Source organism: Manis javanica, chromosome 18 (genome assembly GCF_040802235.1).
Source record: "Manis javanica isolate MJ-LG chromosome 18, MJ_LKY, whole genome shotgun sequence".
In the NCBI taxonomy this organism is placed as follows: Eukaryota; Metazoa; Chordata; class Mammalia; order Pholidota; family Manidae; genus Manis; species Manis javanica.
Window position 1 is genome coordinate 852,081 of NC_133173.1, and position 17,252 is coordinate 869,332.

At 49.9% G+C, this 17,252-nt stretch overlaps 1 protein-coding gene across 4 annotated transcripts in view; it reads right to left on the bottom strand.

Annotated features, from left to right (window-relative positions):
• The window catches only part of MTHFS (methenyltetrahydrofolate synthetase), a 119,744-nt gene extending 110,520 nt beyond the window's left edge, over nucleotides 1-9,224 (bottom strand). For 2 of the 4 annotated variants that reach the window (XR_012127203.1, XM_037013526.2), the window contains exons 1-3: nucleotides 9,065-9,221; nucleotides 4,777-5,038; nucleotides 3-72 (exon numbers count right to left, since the gene is read on the bottom strand). Coding sequence is in view for 3 of the 4 variants with exons in the window: in XM_037013526.2 (XP_036869421.1) it covers nucleotides 3-72; nucleotides 4,777-5,038; nucleotides 9,065-9,181 (449 nt within the window). In the remaining variant the exon portion in view is untranslated. Of the gene's footprint in view, nucleotides 1-2; nucleotides 73-4,776; nucleotides 5,039-9,064 lie in introns of all 4 variants that reach the window. The other 2 variants (XM_037013523.2, XM_037013524.2) reach the window with 2 other exon arrangements.
• Between the last annotated feature and the right edge of the window lie 8,028 nt (nucleotides 9,225-17,252).

Genomic DNA, 17,252 nt, shown 5'->3' on the forward strand with positions numbered 1-17,252 from the left:
ACCTGATTCTGACTTCTTTCAGGCCACAGGCATATGGAATAGCAGGTGTTTTCATGGTGGTATTTACCATTTCTTAGGGTTAAAAAACACACAAGAGTTCATTGTTCAGTCCAGATTTCCAAATATTGTGATATGCTTTGTTTGTTTTAGGGAAGGCATTCATAATTAAAGAAATCACTGTAGCAACCTTTTGCAGATAAATCCACGTTATCAATAACATAACCCACTGCTGATGACAAATATACCACTTTTGTTCATTTTTCTTACAATCTAATTTTTTTCTTCTAGCTTGTTATAGCTATCATATTGAGAAATATTTCTCAAAAAAATTAATGTACACTAGTGAAGAGTGAAATAGAAAAATGTAATGATCATAATTATAAACCGACAGAAGTTTTCCAACCATATTTATTAAAGATGCCTTAGTCACTGAGTTACTAGAACAGTGTGGGGAAATGGTCATAAATATCTAATGAAAATTCTAGAGACTTTTTCTAATGAATGTTTAATTTAAAAAGTGTAAGTTTCTAAATATGGAGGTCAAGAATCAGCAGTAAAGATGTAAAATTCTAGGTCTAAAATCTTCAAGTGGGAAGGGTATTTTCAGTTACTGCACCGATTTACAATTTATTGGGATCAGACTGTAAGCTCTGGTGTAGGTGCATGAGAGACAGTGTGCATGCGTATGCATGTGTGCATGTGTGTGATTGCCTCAGCAATCAGCAATCCAAGACCGGTACATACAACTCAGTCTTCTACAGATTCATTTATAATTTTATGATGCGACAGTGAGTCATTACTGAAGGAGCTCTGTCCTATGTTTCTGTATGTAGCAGACAATTTCTTCATAGAAGAAAATCTTCTTAGATTCAAAGTGAAATACAGTAACTTGTATCTTGAAGGGTTTGGAGAAAGAAGTATTTCTAGGTATGTTTAAAATAATGTAGCCCTTTCATGAGAACTGTAAGAACAGAGTGTGCCGTCGTCTATTTGGCAGTATGTGTGGTGCAAACTTTGGGGCCTGTGTCTGGGAGCCAGAGTGTGCAGGGGCACGTGTGCTTATGCCATGAGGGTGCCACAGACCGTAGAAAAGGAAGGGGAGCAGGCTCACGGCAAACAAAGCATTTCAGGGTGTTGCACATATTTAAAAGAGAAAACCCTGAAAGTACCCTAAGTCTATGGTAGTATTTAATTAGTATTTTTAAAATTAAATTATAGTAACTCCCAAAACAAGAATGAGAAGGACCTATTTTAAGAATCAGTGCAAATATCTCACTTTATTCACATATTCCAGGAGAAAGCTTTAAAAAAGGAGACAAGAATGCACCACACCTTTGAAATTGGATAACACGGTCATTACAAAGGGAATAATCTGAGGTCCGCAACAACTGCTTAGAGATTTAAATAAAAAGAGTTGGTAATTTAAATTGTTAACAATGGCACAGTAATAACAGAACAGATGAGGAGAGGCGCACATCAAGGAAAGAGCCAAGTAGGTGGGGAACCGCCGCGGTGAGAACCCAAGGAGAAAAAGATCAGAGAAATGGATTAGAGACCCAGCAGAAGGAACAGAAAGACAGTACTAACGAGTACAGGAAACAGCAAAGCAGAGATGAACAAAGAGGTAACCAGAGAGTCCCCTGGAGCTTGACAGAGACATGAAACTTTAGGATGAAAGAGACAAGTACCTATAAGTTCATAAAATTAACAAATATGAAACTGTAAATTTCAAAGATGAAAATTCCTAAAAGAAGCCAAGCAACAAAATAGCAAGTTTCTTACAAAGGAAACAACGGATGTGACACAAGCCTTTTCACCTACAATGCTAAATGCCACAGGACAATGGATCACCTGTCTAGGACACAGTCAACAAATTAGTCCCAGGGTCAGTCCGGCCCACTGCCTGTCTGTGTGAATAAAGTTTTATTGGAGCCCTGCCATGCCCATCTATCAACATATGTCTACGGCTGCCTTCACATCACAACAGCACAGAGGAGGCGCTGGGAAGAGACCCAGTGGCCTGCAAGGCCTTCAGTGTTTACTGTTTGGACTTGACAGAAAATGTCTGCCAATCTCTGGTCTAGAATTTTTAGTGGAAAAAAAAGATGTGACCCAACAATTCTGTCCCCATTCAAGAATTCACCGGTGGGAACAAAGACAGCCTCAAAAATAAAAGCATTCTGAAATTAACACCCCATATATCATACTGGAAAAAACGACTTAAAGGAATACACCATCTGACCAAGAGATTAATAAAAATACATCCATCAAGAATGAGGAAGACATGGACTAAAAGCATCAGCAGTGAACCATAAACCCAGGAAAATAGAGTTGAGGTTAAACTGCTGTCCTCCGTCCGGCACACCACTTTGGCTGAGGCAGAGGAAGTGCACTGCGAGAAGCCAGGGCCGGGGCAGAGGAGAGGAAGGCCAGAGGTCTGAGCATCTGTTTTCCCCGATGTCACTGCTTTGGGCAGCAATCAGCTCGCGGGAACCGTGGTCTGCTCAGGGGGTACACAGGGAAAGGCCTGAACAGAGAAGTGGTCTGTACCCCTTTGCAACCCAGATTATAAGCATCTGCAGAGAAAATTTCATGGGGGGAAGAAAGTCGGTTCCACAAATACGGGAGGGGTAAACGCTACAGGGGAGAAGGAAACGAAGAGCCTGTCTTAGGGTGAACTTCTATTCGGGGCCAGGCCCTGAACTTCTCTATTCTTAATTCTGTATCTTTTCATTTGGCATTTATATCTGACATACACTGCAGGTTCGGATGCTGATTCCACCTGTACACATCTTCTGCCTCCCAACTAACATGGGAGCCCCTTCAAGCCCAGGACCTCCCCTTTCCCGATCTTACAGAGCACCTGACGGAAGTACATGCTCGGAAGCCAGCAATGAGCGGCGATGCAAGGAATAATTCTGCCTTCCTTGCTTGAACTCGGTTAACAGCATTTAACGAACAGCTCCTATGTGCCAAACGACGCGCTGGAACCCGTACACACGTGACTTTGTTCACTTACTGGGACTGCGTCCTAACCGCGAAGGGCGACTGAATCAAGAGGAAAGATGGTATTGCCTCCCTCTTCCCACTGCTGGAACAAAGGCACAGGGGTTCACGTGACCCCTTTACGTTCCACCTGAGGAATGCACTCCAGGAGAGGCAGAGCTGCTCTGCAAAGGCGACGGGCTGGCTACAGAGGAGCTCACGCGGTGTCAATCTGCACGGACGTTAAGGAGACAATGCCAGCCCCAGAGGGGATGTGCACCTGAAGTCAAACGGAGGCGGGACGGTGTCCTGGGCCCAACCGCAAATGAGGGGATGTGCCTGGGGAGGTACGTGCGTCAACTGTGAGCAATGTCAGAGCCGACAGTTCCTGTCTTTATGTTAGCCTGGACTGCCCCAAAAGATACGCTCGCCTACTGTCTCACTGCCTTAAAATACTTGTAACCCTTCCCCTTGAGATATTAAAGTTTTATGAAGTTGGCATTCACCTGGTCTACTGATGCAGGACACGAAGGAGAGAGGCCCGAGTGTTCCTTCGGGGTCTAAGGGGCTGGACAATACAGGGGAACTTGCAGGGGCCAGGCAGATAACCTCCCTACTACCACTGGCCCTCAACGTGATCCCCGTCCACCTGGTCACAGGGTACAGCGCTGTGCTGGAGGGGCAGAAATTGGGGGAGGACTGTATAAAGCTGCTCTGCGGTTTCTTTGCAACTATTTAAGTCTTGGTCAAAGATACGTCCCTCCGAGGTGGGTCTGAGATTCTGTATTACAAAACAGACCCATAGCCTGTTTTGTTTCCGGCTCCGCCTGCCTGACAATAATTAAATCTCCCAAGTGGCTGCTGGTCGGGGAAGAGTAGGTGTGAAGGTCCAGCAGTAGAAAGGCGGTGGGGCTGGGAAACAGACACTCGGAGCGACGGGCACTTAGGCCAAGAAGGGGGGAGAAGGAAGACGTGGAAACAGAAGGACGGGCAGCGCCAGGTCAGGAGGAGCCTTGCTACAGGCACCCACTTGAGCCCTGGACAGTGGGGCCAGTGCAACGCTTCGGACGGGAGAGAAGCGGCCAGACTGGTGTTCCAGAAACCCTGGCTGAGAGGGAGGAGAGCGTGCAGGACACGGGAGGAAGGGCAGGAAGGAGGCCGTGACGGCCGGACAAGAGAAGCCGGTGGGTCCTCCCGCAGCAGCAGGGGGGCTGGACAGGGCAGACGGATTCAATAAACACTCAGTAAAATCACCAGCACGGCAACAGACCACACGAGGGGTGCGAGAGAAAGTCAGGAGTCAAGGATGCTCTGGCACGGCTCACTGGGTGGCTGCGGGCGTCAAACACTGAGAGGGCACCCTGGCAGTAAGGGCTGAGGGGCGCGTGCGCAGCTGAGGTGCCCGCGTGACCACCAGCAGAGAGGTCCAGGGCGGCAGTTCTGGACGGGGTATACAGATGCATATTAGCAATAATATTAATTATTAACATACAGAGCATACCTGAAACCAGGGGAAATGATGAAATCATTCAGGAAACACATACAATTAGACCCACAAGGTGAGGCCAAGAGTCTCTGAAGACGCAACATCGCCGTAGGAACTTTGACGGCTGGTGCCTCGCAGCCTGCAGCGGGCATCTCACCCAAGTTGGGGCATGTGGGTGTCTTGGAATATGAGTGAAATACAATTTCATCCCTACAGGAAAAGCGACCTCCACTGACCCAAACATGACACGTGGGTCGAGGTCTAGCTCCCTGAAGGTCTGACAGCCTCCTAACACTGTGACTCACCTGTCGACAAGGCCTCCTCCCGAACCTCATCTTCCCCAGGCTGAGCGATGTTCCACGATGTTTTGGGAAGTGAAGAAATTTCTGCAGCTGATGCTAATTTCACCATATCCATGTGATTGCTCTGGAACTGGTACCGCGGTATAAAGCAGGTTTTGCCTTGTCGGAAAATGTCCTTGATTATCTCTTCCGTCTCAACTTCATCTTGCATGCTCAGAAAGATGGAAACCCTCCTGGACTTTTGATACTGACTGTGGGCAATCACCTAAATGGGAAATGATGACAATTAGGTTTTCCAAGATTACACTTTTAAAATCCAGTGACTCCTTAACAATTTCAACACTTGGACAATTTCAACTCCCTTCTCTCCTGGCCTTTTTCAACTTAACTATCCAAGAATAAAACACACACACACGCACACGCACGCAGCGGGTCAGACGGCATGACATCCTGAAGCCTAACTTTTGGTTCTGAATCCAGCAGTAACTTCTCTGATCCCTTTACCCTCTGGCCCACGTGCTCCAGGGCGTGTGAGAATGCACTGAGAAGTCACTGTGGCGTCCTGACACCTGTTCTGAGAATTCCAGGCCTGGCCTCCACTGCCCACCCCCCTAGTCTTCCACTGCCCCGCACGTTCCCTGGTCTTTGCTTTATCTTGATTCTGAGCCGTGGCTCCCCCAAGCTTCTTCCCTCCATCAGCAAGCTCCTCTCCTCCTAAATTCCACACATTTAAGCCAACTTAAGCCCTAACTTTTCCTGACTTCTACAGAACCCTCGCTACGTTTAGAGTTAATATACAACTTAACACTTAGCTGTGTATTGGCAGTTGATCTCTAGATGCTTCATGTGCCCTAAATGCCCTATTCTAACCAGTCTGTAAGCTCCCAGAAGACATGTAATAATTCTCTTAGCTCTACCCACCTCCATCCTATTTCCTACAACTCTGTTGAGAGGAATGTTAAAATGTTCACAAAGATGGGAAGTGGGTGGATCTTGGAGAGGCAAAGCCCCTCTAAAAACACGCTGTGAGAAGGTGGACGTCTCCTATCAGTCTAACCAGTCATCAGGCAGAATGGGGCTGAGCTTCGCTGGCCATAGAAAGTGAACAATCTCACAACCTCCCAGACTCATCAGTTAGCTCTTAGCTCCCCCTTTCTCCCCTTCTTTTCTGTTCTTCCCTGCTCTCTGAGCTAAGAAAAAAAAAAAATACTGCAAAAGTGACATAAATATGACTGGCAGAAAAACACAGGTGCAGAAATTCAAGTTATTCCTAATAAAAAGGGACACACTGAAATTAGTAGAAAGAGGACAGCAAACTAGCGCCAAGGAAGGAAGTTAACTCCATCTTTCAGCGAAGTTACAAGGCTGCTAGAGGGCCTGAAATAGGCAAAGCAAACAGAGACGTGACACCCAGATCTGAGGCTTTTGGCGCCCAAGTCCTTGCAGAGAAAGTTAAGTGTCTCGTTCTCTAAATTTCAAGCCGAATATAGGAAAATCAAGAGCTGCATAAACTGTAATAAACATTCAGTGTGAGACTCTTGTGCACACACATTTATCTTCCTTTAAATCTTTTATATGACAGCATAGAAGCATAAAAAAAGAAAACCATTAAAACACTGAGAACCAAAGAACAGAGATTTGCCTAATTTCCGTAAGACAGAGACTAGATGGGACAGTATTCACAGACCAAATAGCAGCAGGTCACAACACCCAGGGAACACGGCTGTAGGTCAGGCACAGTCCATTCCTCCCATGGCATCCCAAAGCGACTGCAAAAGGCAAAGGTGACCCCCAGTCCCTACCGCACTGTCATTCGTAAGTATGTACAAACAATAGAGATTCATCAATTTAGAAAGTTAAAACACAAAAGAGGATTTTTTTTTAAGTGAGGGGGAATGATCCAGTGGGGAAGTGAGATAAGTCAGAGAATAGGAATTTTGTTTTAAAATCTAATTAGTTTTATTAGACAAATTCAAGAAGATAGTTGCATCCTCAAAACAACAGACTGCTTTGGGAAGCAACCAGAGAACTAAGAAATAATACATGGAAATTAAAATTAAGACTACCAAAATTATAAGATTCCTCATGGGAGAAACAACCTAAGACAGGCACAGTCGCAGGGGGGCCATCAGGTGAGAAATTGGGGATCAACAGAGGTGAGGCTTAGAACCTCACCTCCTGTTTTGAGAGAAATCTTCTGCATCCGTGGATGTTTTGCTGCCCTTGTCTAGCATAATAAGGGAGAAATGTGGGATTCATATAAATCAAGTATAAAAATCAAACGAATATTCATATTTGACCTGATTGTTTATAGTTCATAATGCGTGATCAAAACCGAAAGTTTCTGTGTTGACTGCCCTTGCCCTGTTCACCATGTAAGAATTTGTTCACTATGTAAGAACTTGTTTGTTGTGCTTAAGATCGGAGACTGATGAGAATTAGGCTTGGGGTGGATTAATGATTGTGCATTGAGTCCCCTGTACAGAATTTTATTGTTCTTAACTGTTAACAACCATTTGATCAATAAATATGAGAGATGCCCTCTCAAAAAAAAAAAAGACTACCAAAATTAAAACAATTCAGGAGGAAGTCTTAAAGTAGAGGAAAAAGGCAAATAAATGGGGAAAATGAGAAAAAAATGCTAAGAGACATCGGAAATCAACGAAGCGTTTTTACCATTTGATTAACAGGAATTGAGGAAAGGCACACAGAAAAAAAAATAATCAGGGATATAATAGAAACACCAGCCTGGACTGAACGGAGGTCGGAGGCGCTAATGAGAACAAGGAAAAACAAAGCCAAACTTCAAATTCCAACTATGGATCACATATGAGGGAAAACACATTTTCGGACATATAAAGGTATTAAAAAGTTTGCCTCAGATACTTTCTTTAAAAAACAATTTGGAGATACACTCAAGATGAAAAAAAAAACCCAGAAGGAATATTAAGAAAAAAAAAAGAAGAAATAAGCCCCAAAAGGATGACACTGGACTAAAAAAATAGCCCAAACTCAGCAGCAGAGAGGAAGGGACAGGGGCAGTGGTGGGCAACCAGCTGGCAGGCGACCAGACCGCAAGGTGCAGGGCGCTTTGGGAAGAAAGTGATTTTAAGAAACAAAATGAGCAAGAATCCATTGATGAGAAAAAGGCATGTTTTTGCTTTGCCAATAAAGGAAAAATAAAGACCATCAGAAACTCCTTGAAAAATACAGTTACATTAGAGATTTATACTCCAAATAGGAACGAAGCAAAACATCATGATTTTGAGCAATTGTAAAGCATAAAAAATGTATCTGGTATAGACACTTGAAACGTTTCTCTCCTGCCCACACACCTCTCGGTGGCCGTTTCCTCCGACCTGGCTCTCCAGTGAATACTATTCAAGCTTGAATTTCGAGCTTGGTGATTAGCCACAGAAAATGCTTAACAGACTCATTATAACTAAGACTATAAATACTGCAAAACTTGACAACGCAGGTGTCACGCTACAGGCGTGGGAAGGGCAGGTGGGGCGGGGACTGAAGCCAGGGCACTACCCCCTCGCGCTCTGCAGTTAGGGAGCCAAGACAAGGCACGAGGCTAATGTCTTCACCACACCTTCCTTTTCCGATAAATTTCCAAGTTATGAAGGAACCGCGTCCGTAAGACTGAACGTCTTTAGGACCGACAGGAAGGCGTCCCTGCGCACCTGCAGCGAGCAGACGGGAGGCGCCGAGGGTCCCGCCAGCACCGGGCTGCGGCCCCACACCGCCTTCCCCCGAAGGGCCGAAGCAGCCGGGCCAGCGACCCCGGGACCAGCAGGAGCCCCGCACCGCGCGAGGACGACCCCGGGGGCCCCGGAACTGGAGGCGCCACCGGCCGCGGCGCAGGAGGGCTGCTGAGCCCCGCTCTCGGGGACGCCATTCCGGGGCCGCCAGTGCGGCGGGGGCAGCGGGCGTGTTGACCCCGGACGGAACCGCCGCGTCTCTGGAGCCCCCGGGCCGGCCCGCGCCTGCCCCGCGGGACCCCCGTCAGAGAAACACCGCGTCCCCCAGTGACTACTGACGGCACTGGGCTCGCCTTCGCGGTCCGCTACCTCATCGCTCGCGGAAGGCGCGCCTCTCCCACCGGGCCTCCCGCCGCCAGCCCCGCTCCCCCGGCTCGGAGCCCACGGCGGCCCCGCCTCGCCCCCGACTCCGACAGGACGTGCGCGCGTCGGGGGACGAGCGCGCCGAGACACCGCGCCTGCGCAGCTCCGCCAGCAAGGGCCGGCGGCAAGCCGCTGCGGAGGTGGTCCCCGTGGTCCTGCACCTTCTCGGTCAGGAGGCGAGACTGGCGTAGCCGCTCCTCGGCGCTCATAGCCTGCAAACGCTGCTTCAGCTCGGCCCGCAGGCTCCGCTTGGCTCCGCGCGCAGCCGCCGCCGCCATTGCACGGGACCAACCCCGCCCTCACGACCCCGGGCTCAGGCCCCGCCTCCGTCCCCGGATCCGCGGGCTGGGGGTGGGGCCGCGTGCCACGGGTCGGGCTGGGGGCAGGGTCCTCGGGGCGTGACAGAGGGCGGGGCCACGCACGGAACTGCGTGCCAGGGGCGGGGTCGCGGGGCGGGGCAGCGTGTGGAGATACGGGCGAGTGCGGGGCCGCGTGCCATGGGCGGTGTCCTCGCGGCGGCGGGGCTGCGCGCCGGGGCGTGGTCCTTGGGGGCGGGGCTGCGTGCCAGGAGCGGGGTTGGTCCTCGGGACGAGGCAGCGTGTGGGGCTACGGGCGGGCGCGGGGCCGCGTACCAGGGATTGTGCACTCGGTGGCGGGGGAGAGGGGGCGGGACTGCGTTCCCCGGGGCGGGCCTACGTGCCGGGGCGGGGTCCTCGAGGGCGGGGCTGCGGTCCTCGGGACGGGGGAGGGTGTGGATCCTCGGGGCAGGCGCGGGGCCGTGCGCCAGGTGCAGCGTCCTCGGGACCAGGCGAGGAGTGGGCCCACGGGGCAGGCGCGGGACCGTGCGCCAGGTGCAGGGTCCTCGGGATGAGGGAGGGTGTGGGTCCACGGGGCAGGCGCGGGGCCGTGCGCCAGGTGCACGGTTCTCGGGACCAGGCGGGGTGTGGGCCCACGGGGCAGGCGCGGGGGCGTGCGCCAGGTGCAGGGTCCTCGGGACGAGGGAGGGTGTGGGCCCACGGGGCAGCGCGGGGCCGTGCGCCAGGTGCAGCGTTTTCGGGACCAGGCGGTGTGGGCCCACGGGGCAGGCGCGGGGGCGTGCGCCAGGTGCAGGGTCCTCGGGATGAGGGAGGGTGTGGGTCCACGGGGCAGCGCGGGGCCGTGCGCCAGGTGCAGCGTCCTCGGGACCAGGCGGGGTGTGGGCCCACGGGGCAGGCGCGGGGCCGTGCGCCAGGTGCAGCGTCCTCGGGACCAGGCGGGGTGTGGGCCCACGGGGCAGGCGCGGGGGCGTGCACCAGGTGCAGCGTCCTCGGGACCAGGCGGGGTGTGGGCCCACGGGGCAGGCGCGGGGCTCTGCGCCAGGTGCAGGGTCCTCGGGATGAGGGAGGGTGTGGGTCCACGGGGCAGCGCGGGGCCGTGCGCCAGGTGCAGCGTCCTCGGGACCAGGCGGGGTGTGGGCCCACGGGGCAGGCGCGTGGCTCTGCGCCAGGTGCAGGGTCCTCGGGATGAGGGAGGGTGTGGGCCCACGGGGCAGGCGCGGGGCCGTGCGCCAGGTACAGCGTCCTCGGGACCAGGCGGGGTGTGGGCCTACGGGGTAGGCGCGGGGCCGTGCGCCAGGTGCAGCGTCCTCGGGACCAGGCGGGGTGTGGGCCCACGGGGCAGGCGCGGGGCTCTGCGCCAGGTGCAGCGTCCTCGGGACCAGGCGGGGTGTGGGCCCACGGGGCAGGCGCGGGACTCTGCGCCAGGTGCACGGTCCTCGGGATGAGGGAGGGTGTGGGTCCACGGGGCAGGCGCGGGGCCGTGCGCCAGGTGCACGGTCCTCGGGATGAGGGAGGGTGTGGGCCCACGGGGCAGGCGCGGGACTCTGCGCCAGGTGCACGGTCCTCAGGATGAGGGAGGGTGTGGGCCCACGGGGCAGGCGCGGGGCTGTGCGCCAGGTGCAGCGTCCTCGGGACCAGGCGGGGTGTGGGCCCACGGGGCAGGCACGGAGCTCTGCGCCAGGTGCAGGGTCCGCGGGGGTGGGGCTGCGTGCCAAGGCGGGGGCCCCGGGGCGGGGCGGGGCTTGCGGGCGGGGTCTGCGGACCCGCCCCCTCGGTCCGCGCGCAGCGGACGTGCGGGCCGGGTGGGCGGAGGCGGCCCTACCGGCCGGAGGAAGTGGATTGTGTTCCCTTTGGCCAAACCCCTTCCTCTCCCCGTCTCCGCGCTTCGTCGCGGGAATCCAGCGCAGCGAGTCGCGCTGCTGGTTTCGGCTCGAGGTGCCGCAGCCTGGTCGCTGTGCCAGCCTGGAGCCGGCGCCGTCAGCGAAAGCTCTTTGTCCCCGGAGCGGGTGGGGAGGAGCCGAGGGGCCAGGTTTCTTACTCTTTGAGGGGCGGGCCCGGATGGGGAGGAAAGACGGTGGTGACTCCAGGAGGGAGGCGGCCTCGCAGGTCAGATGTGCCCATTCAGTGACCCGATGAAAAGGTGAACGGGCTCATTAATCAATAAAGAAATTAAATGTTACGGTAATAGGAAGTTTAGGGAACACTTAGCAAGTTGATGTGAAAATTCAGTGGTTTATGTTAATAAATTAACTTCGCTAAAGCTTGGGAAAACAAGCATTCAAAAATAGCTAGGAAAACGCAGAAAACGATCGAGCAGGGGTAGAGATTGGGGGGGAACTACCCCTTCTGAACACGGCAACATGCTTTGAGGTTGCTGTGCTCACAACCGGGTGCTGTTGCCCTGGGAATACACGGCAGAGCAGCGGCTAGAGCAGAAATCACAGAAATAGACCGAGAGCCACATGGACAAGTAGCGTATGATAAAGGCGGCATCTTAGGTCACTGGGACCGGCAATGACTTTTTAATAACTGGTGCTGGGAAAACTGGATAGCCATTTTTTCAAAGATAATGTCCAAACCTAACACCATACAAAAGAAAAATCTCCAAATGGATTGAGGCTCTAGTGTCAAAGCTGAGACGGCCGAGGGCAGATACTCCCCCACTTACATGAGGTTACAGCTCAAGAAACCCATCTTAAGTTGAAAATGTAAGTCAAGTATGCATTTAATACCCCTAGCCTGCCCAACATCATAGCTTTGCCCAACTTGTCTTAAACATGTTCAGACCATTAGCCTACAGTTGGAAAAATCATGTAATACAAAGCCTATTTCATAATTAAGTGTTGGATGTCTCATGTAACTTACCAACTACTGTACTGAAAGGGAAAAACAGAATGGGTGCAGGAGTGCAAATGGATGTGTCAGCCGTCTGCCCTTCTGATCCCGGGGTTAACCAGAGCCACACCTCCCTGCGGCTGCCCGGCATCACTAGAGAGGATCATACTCTCCATCAGCAACCTGGGAAAAGATCAAAATTCAAAGAATGGTTTCTACTGAATGTGTATTGATTTCACACCATCATAAAGTTGAAAAATTGTAAGGAAACATGGTTGGGGGGGGGCACTGTACTAGAAGGAAAAGAGGGCAATTCATCTTTAACTTTATCACTATGATTCAAAATCCAGAGGTAATAAAGGATTGATAAATTTGACTAGATGAAAGTTTTTAAGCTTTGCATGGCCTAAAAAACTATACACAAAAATAGAAGATAATTGCAACATATGCCGCAAGGTGCTAATTTCTGTGAATAAAGAGCTTTCTAAAAGTTGAGGCATAGGGAAATTAGGCAAAAATAAACAGGCATTCAAACTAGGAAAAAAAACTTCACAGATGACATGATCTTATATATAGGAAATCCTAAGGAACCAATAAAAATCTGTTAGAACTATAAAGTTCAGCAGAGTTGCAGGACACAAGGTAAATAAATACACAAATACAACTCTTCCTGCCTGACATCCTTCAAACTGGGGCATATTTCTGGCTCTTCCTGGTTGGCTCTACTTCAGGTTATGGCCTTTGGACTCAAACCGCACGGTGGCTCTGCAGATTTTGTGCTTGTGAACCTCCATCATCGTGTAAGCCAATTCTTCACATTAAATCTGTTCATGGATATCTCCTGTTGGTCCTCTTGATTTATAAATGTGTGTGTGCATGTGAAAAAAGGAGATAACTTTAACAGATTATATAGCATAATAATCTTCATAATAAGGTACATATAAGGTATATAAAATAAGATGTAAGGTGTGTGTATATATATAGGTATTCCTATTGGCTGTTTCTCTAGAGAACTCTGAAGTATATTTTTATGTACTAGTAATGAGTAATCAAGTTGAAAACATCCATTTACAAGAGCATCAGAAAATAAAATTCTTAGGAATAATTTTAACAAAGGAAGTGTTAAACTTCTGAAAACTACATGACATGGCTGAAAAAAGACCTATAAAAGTAAAAGGACATCCTATGTTTAAGTACTGGAAGACTTAATTTGTTAAGATAGCAGTACTCCCCACATTGATCCATACAGTAATGCAATTCCTATCAAATTTGGCCTTTTTGCAGAAATCTAATATTAAGCTAATCCTAAAATTCATATAGATGTGCAAGGAACCCAGAATAACTATATTTTGAAAAAGAACAAAGTTGGAAAACACACTTCCCCACTTCAAAAATAACTACAAAGCTAAGTAATGAAGACAGTGTGGTAATGGCTTAAGGACAGATAGGCAGGTAGAAAAATCACAAAGAACTGAAATTACAGAAACAAACCTTTACAGTTAAGGCTCATTTTTCTGATGAGTGCCAAGATAATTCTGTAGGGAAAAATAGTTTTTTCCAACAGTTGGTGCTCGGACAGCTGAATGTCCACCTGAAAAGAAGGAAGTTGGATCCTTACCTGACACCAGACTCAAAGTTTTAATTCAACATAGATGAAATGCCTAAATATAAGAACTAGAACAAAACTCTTTGGAGAAAACATAAGCATAAATCTCCATCTCCTTAGGCTATGATTTCTTAGTTATAACTCCAAAAATAAAAGCAACAAAAGATAAATTGGACTATGTCAAAATTAAAGACATTTGTGCATCAAAGAACACCATCAATAAAATGACAAGACAACCTGTGGAGCAGGAATATTTTCAAATCATACCTGATGAGGGACTTAGGCCCAGAATATGTAAAGAACTCTTACAACTCAGCAATAAAAGATAATCCAATTTAAAAATGGGCAAACATACCGTGTACACCGCAGAGGAAAGATTTCATGAAAAGCACATGAAAAGATTTCAACATCATTCATCATTAGAGAAGTGCGAATCAAAACCATAAAGAGATGCCACCTCGCTAGGGTGTCTGCTGCTGAATGGGGTCCCCTTCTGAGGACCACACCGCCAGTGGGGAAAGCAGTCCACCTGGCCGGCCTTCACGCACAGCTCAACCTGCCAGTGGGGAGAAGTAGGGGGCCTAGTGGCCCCATGGGACCAGGACGGACCGAGCAGGGAGGCCAGGGCTCTGAGGGCCAGCATGGGCTTTAGGGTCCAGCCTGACCCACCACCCAACCCCCTGTGACCTGGGCAAAGTTCTTCCTGCTCGGAGCCTGTTTTTACAACAAGTAGAGTGATGTGATGGCTACTCCAGGGCCTGCATGAAGATTAAAGGGGCGTCTAGAGGTCCCAGCACGTGGAGAATGGCCAGGCCACAGCCATGGCTCTCCTCACGCTGTTCCTGGGAGCCTGAGGTTCGCCCTCACCGTGGCCTCGTGGGCTGCCTTTCGCAAGACTAATTTGTGTCCATTCATTTATTTTTTAAACATACTTTTTGAGCTTTTACCTGGCTCTGAACTAGGCTCAGCTGAGTGCAAACAGCCGTGGTTCCTGCCCTCATAGAGTTATTCTGTGAGTGATCTAGAAATCTACATTTTTGCTACCTAAAAATCACACAAATGTGAAACTTTGAGATAATGATGTTTTGAGAGACTATTTTAACCTCGCCAGGGAAGGCTTTCCTAAAGAATTGACCTTTGAGCTGAAATCTGAAGGGCAAGTAGGCCTTAGCCAGGTGAGGGGTGGAGAGGTGTCTAAGCAGAGGGAGCAGCACGTGTAAAGGTCTGCGGCGGAAGGTCCTGGAAACAGGCCAATGAAGCTACAGGACAGACCACCACGGAGGTCACGGACCGGAGCGAGGGCCTGGTGGATTGCCAGCAGGCCTTACACGCAGCCCAGATCCCTTCCAAACGACAAGGGGAAGGAAATAATCATGCTTCCGTATTTTATATGGGCGGCAGTAGTGGGAATTAGCATTTGGGTGAAGGGTCTTTATTCCTTTTGTAGTTTTCTACTGTTGACATTGTTTATAATGAGGGCTATCATTTTTTCACAAAAACAAGCTTTTATAAAAATCAGCTACGTTGAGATATTTATCTACAGTAAAATACACCTGTTTTAAGTGAACATCTCTATGAAATTTGGCAAATGTTTGCCTCCACGATCAAGACAGAGCATTCTCATCGCCCTAAACACCGCCGCCCACCCCAGCTGGGCCACCACCCCTCTCCTGCCGCCGGGAGCCCCCTGCTTTCCTGTGCATGATGGAAGATGCCCTGTGCGCTTTGCGACCAGCTTCCTTCCCTCCGCGCCTTCAGATTTGTCCATCCCGTTGCCCGTTATCCGCGCTTGGTTCTTGCTTATTGCTGAGGAGTGCTGCCTCCGAGGGCCGGGCTGCGGCTGGCGCCCCACTCACCTACAGCCGAACAACCCACCGACAGGCGGGTTCCAGGCGTTACGGTGATTATGAGTAAAGCTGCTATGGATACGTATGTTTTTATTTCATTCTGCGTAAACACCTCTTAGTGGAATTGATGGCCCTGTGGTAAGGGTGAGCTTGATTTTATTAGACATTGCCAAGCTGTTTTCCAAAGTGGCGGTACCGTTTTGCATTACCACCAGGCGGGTGTGGGAGCCCCAGGTGCTCACCAGCTGCCCCGGGGCTTGATGCTGCCCGTCTCTCACTGTAGCCATTCCAGCAGGCGTGCGGTGGTCGGCTTGTGGCTGATTTTGCATTTTCTGAATGACTTGTGGTGTCCAGCATCTTTCCCGTGTCTTTTGAACATCTGCTTCTGTGAAATGTACATTCAAATCTCTTTCCCGGTTTTAAATTAGGCTGATGGTCGTATAGTTATTAAATTTTAAGATAATATATTCCAGGCACAAGTCCTTTGTCAGATATTAGTGCGACATACAGTATCTCCTCTGTGGCTTGCTCGTTTGAGGTTTTTGGGTTTTTTTGAAGTACATTGATATACAGTCTCATATTGGTTTCAAATACACAACACAGGGGTTCAACGGTCACCTATGTTATTAGATCCTCACCGCCTCTAGTGCAGTTATTTTATTATCTATCAACATAGAAAGATGTTACAGAATCATTGAGTGTATTCTTTTGAGGTTTTTTTTTAACTGCTTTATGGAGACATAATTCACATACCCTCTGAATTCTTAACAGTGTCTTTAATAGTAGACTTTAAAAATGTTGGTGAGTTGTAAATTATCAGTTTTTCTTTTCTGATTCAGGTTTTTTAGCTGTGTAGCAAGGAAATCTCTGCCTACTCCAAGGCTGTGAAGTTTTTCTCCCGTTTTCTTTTGGGAGTTTTATCGTTTTAACTTACATTCAGGTCTATGATCTATTTCACGTTCATTTTTGTGTATGAAGTAGGAGTTGAGGTTCATAAAGACTTTTTTTTTAAGTAAAGTAATAAAATATACCATGAGCTGCAGTTTGAAAGACCAGGTCACAAACCAGAAACAGACACTGACTCACCACGTAGCAAGAATGAATCAAAACCTGATGCACGTGAGCAGGGGCAGGGGCGGCGCTTGGCTGAAGGAGGTGAGACAGGCCCCAGCTGGCACAGAAGCGGCCCCCCAGGTGGGGTCTGATAGATGAGCAAAAGCTGCTCTGTCAAAGGCATTTCCCCACCGACTCGCCCCAGTTCCTAGTCTCCACAGTCCGGCCCCAGAGGAGGGGGCGCAGGAATTACCTGGAGTGCCGGGACAGCGCCCCGTGACCAGCAGGCGGCCTCTGGGTTCCCCAGCAGGCTTTGCGGCAGCTTCCCAAACAGGTCAGTGCCAGGCCCAAGACGGCACAGGTGGTGCCGTGGGAGGACAAGGAGGCGGGAAGGTCCAGAACAAGGCGTGGTGCTCCCAGACTGCCAGCTAATGTGCTGACCTGAAAACGAGCACAGGGTCCGACAAAACGTGTGGCATTTTTTTAATGGAAAGTAACAAACTTAAAGGAAGCTTGACACTGGATCATCTACCTCATTGTCTTTGTTCAAACCATCCCAGAGCATCTGGCACATCAGTTGGCATCCATCAATCCTAAAGGTGAGGCCAAGGAGTGAAGCGTTCAGGGCAGGGCATCAGGGGCAACCCTAGATGCCCAGGGGCGCAAGAAACATCCAGAAAGCAAGAGGCCC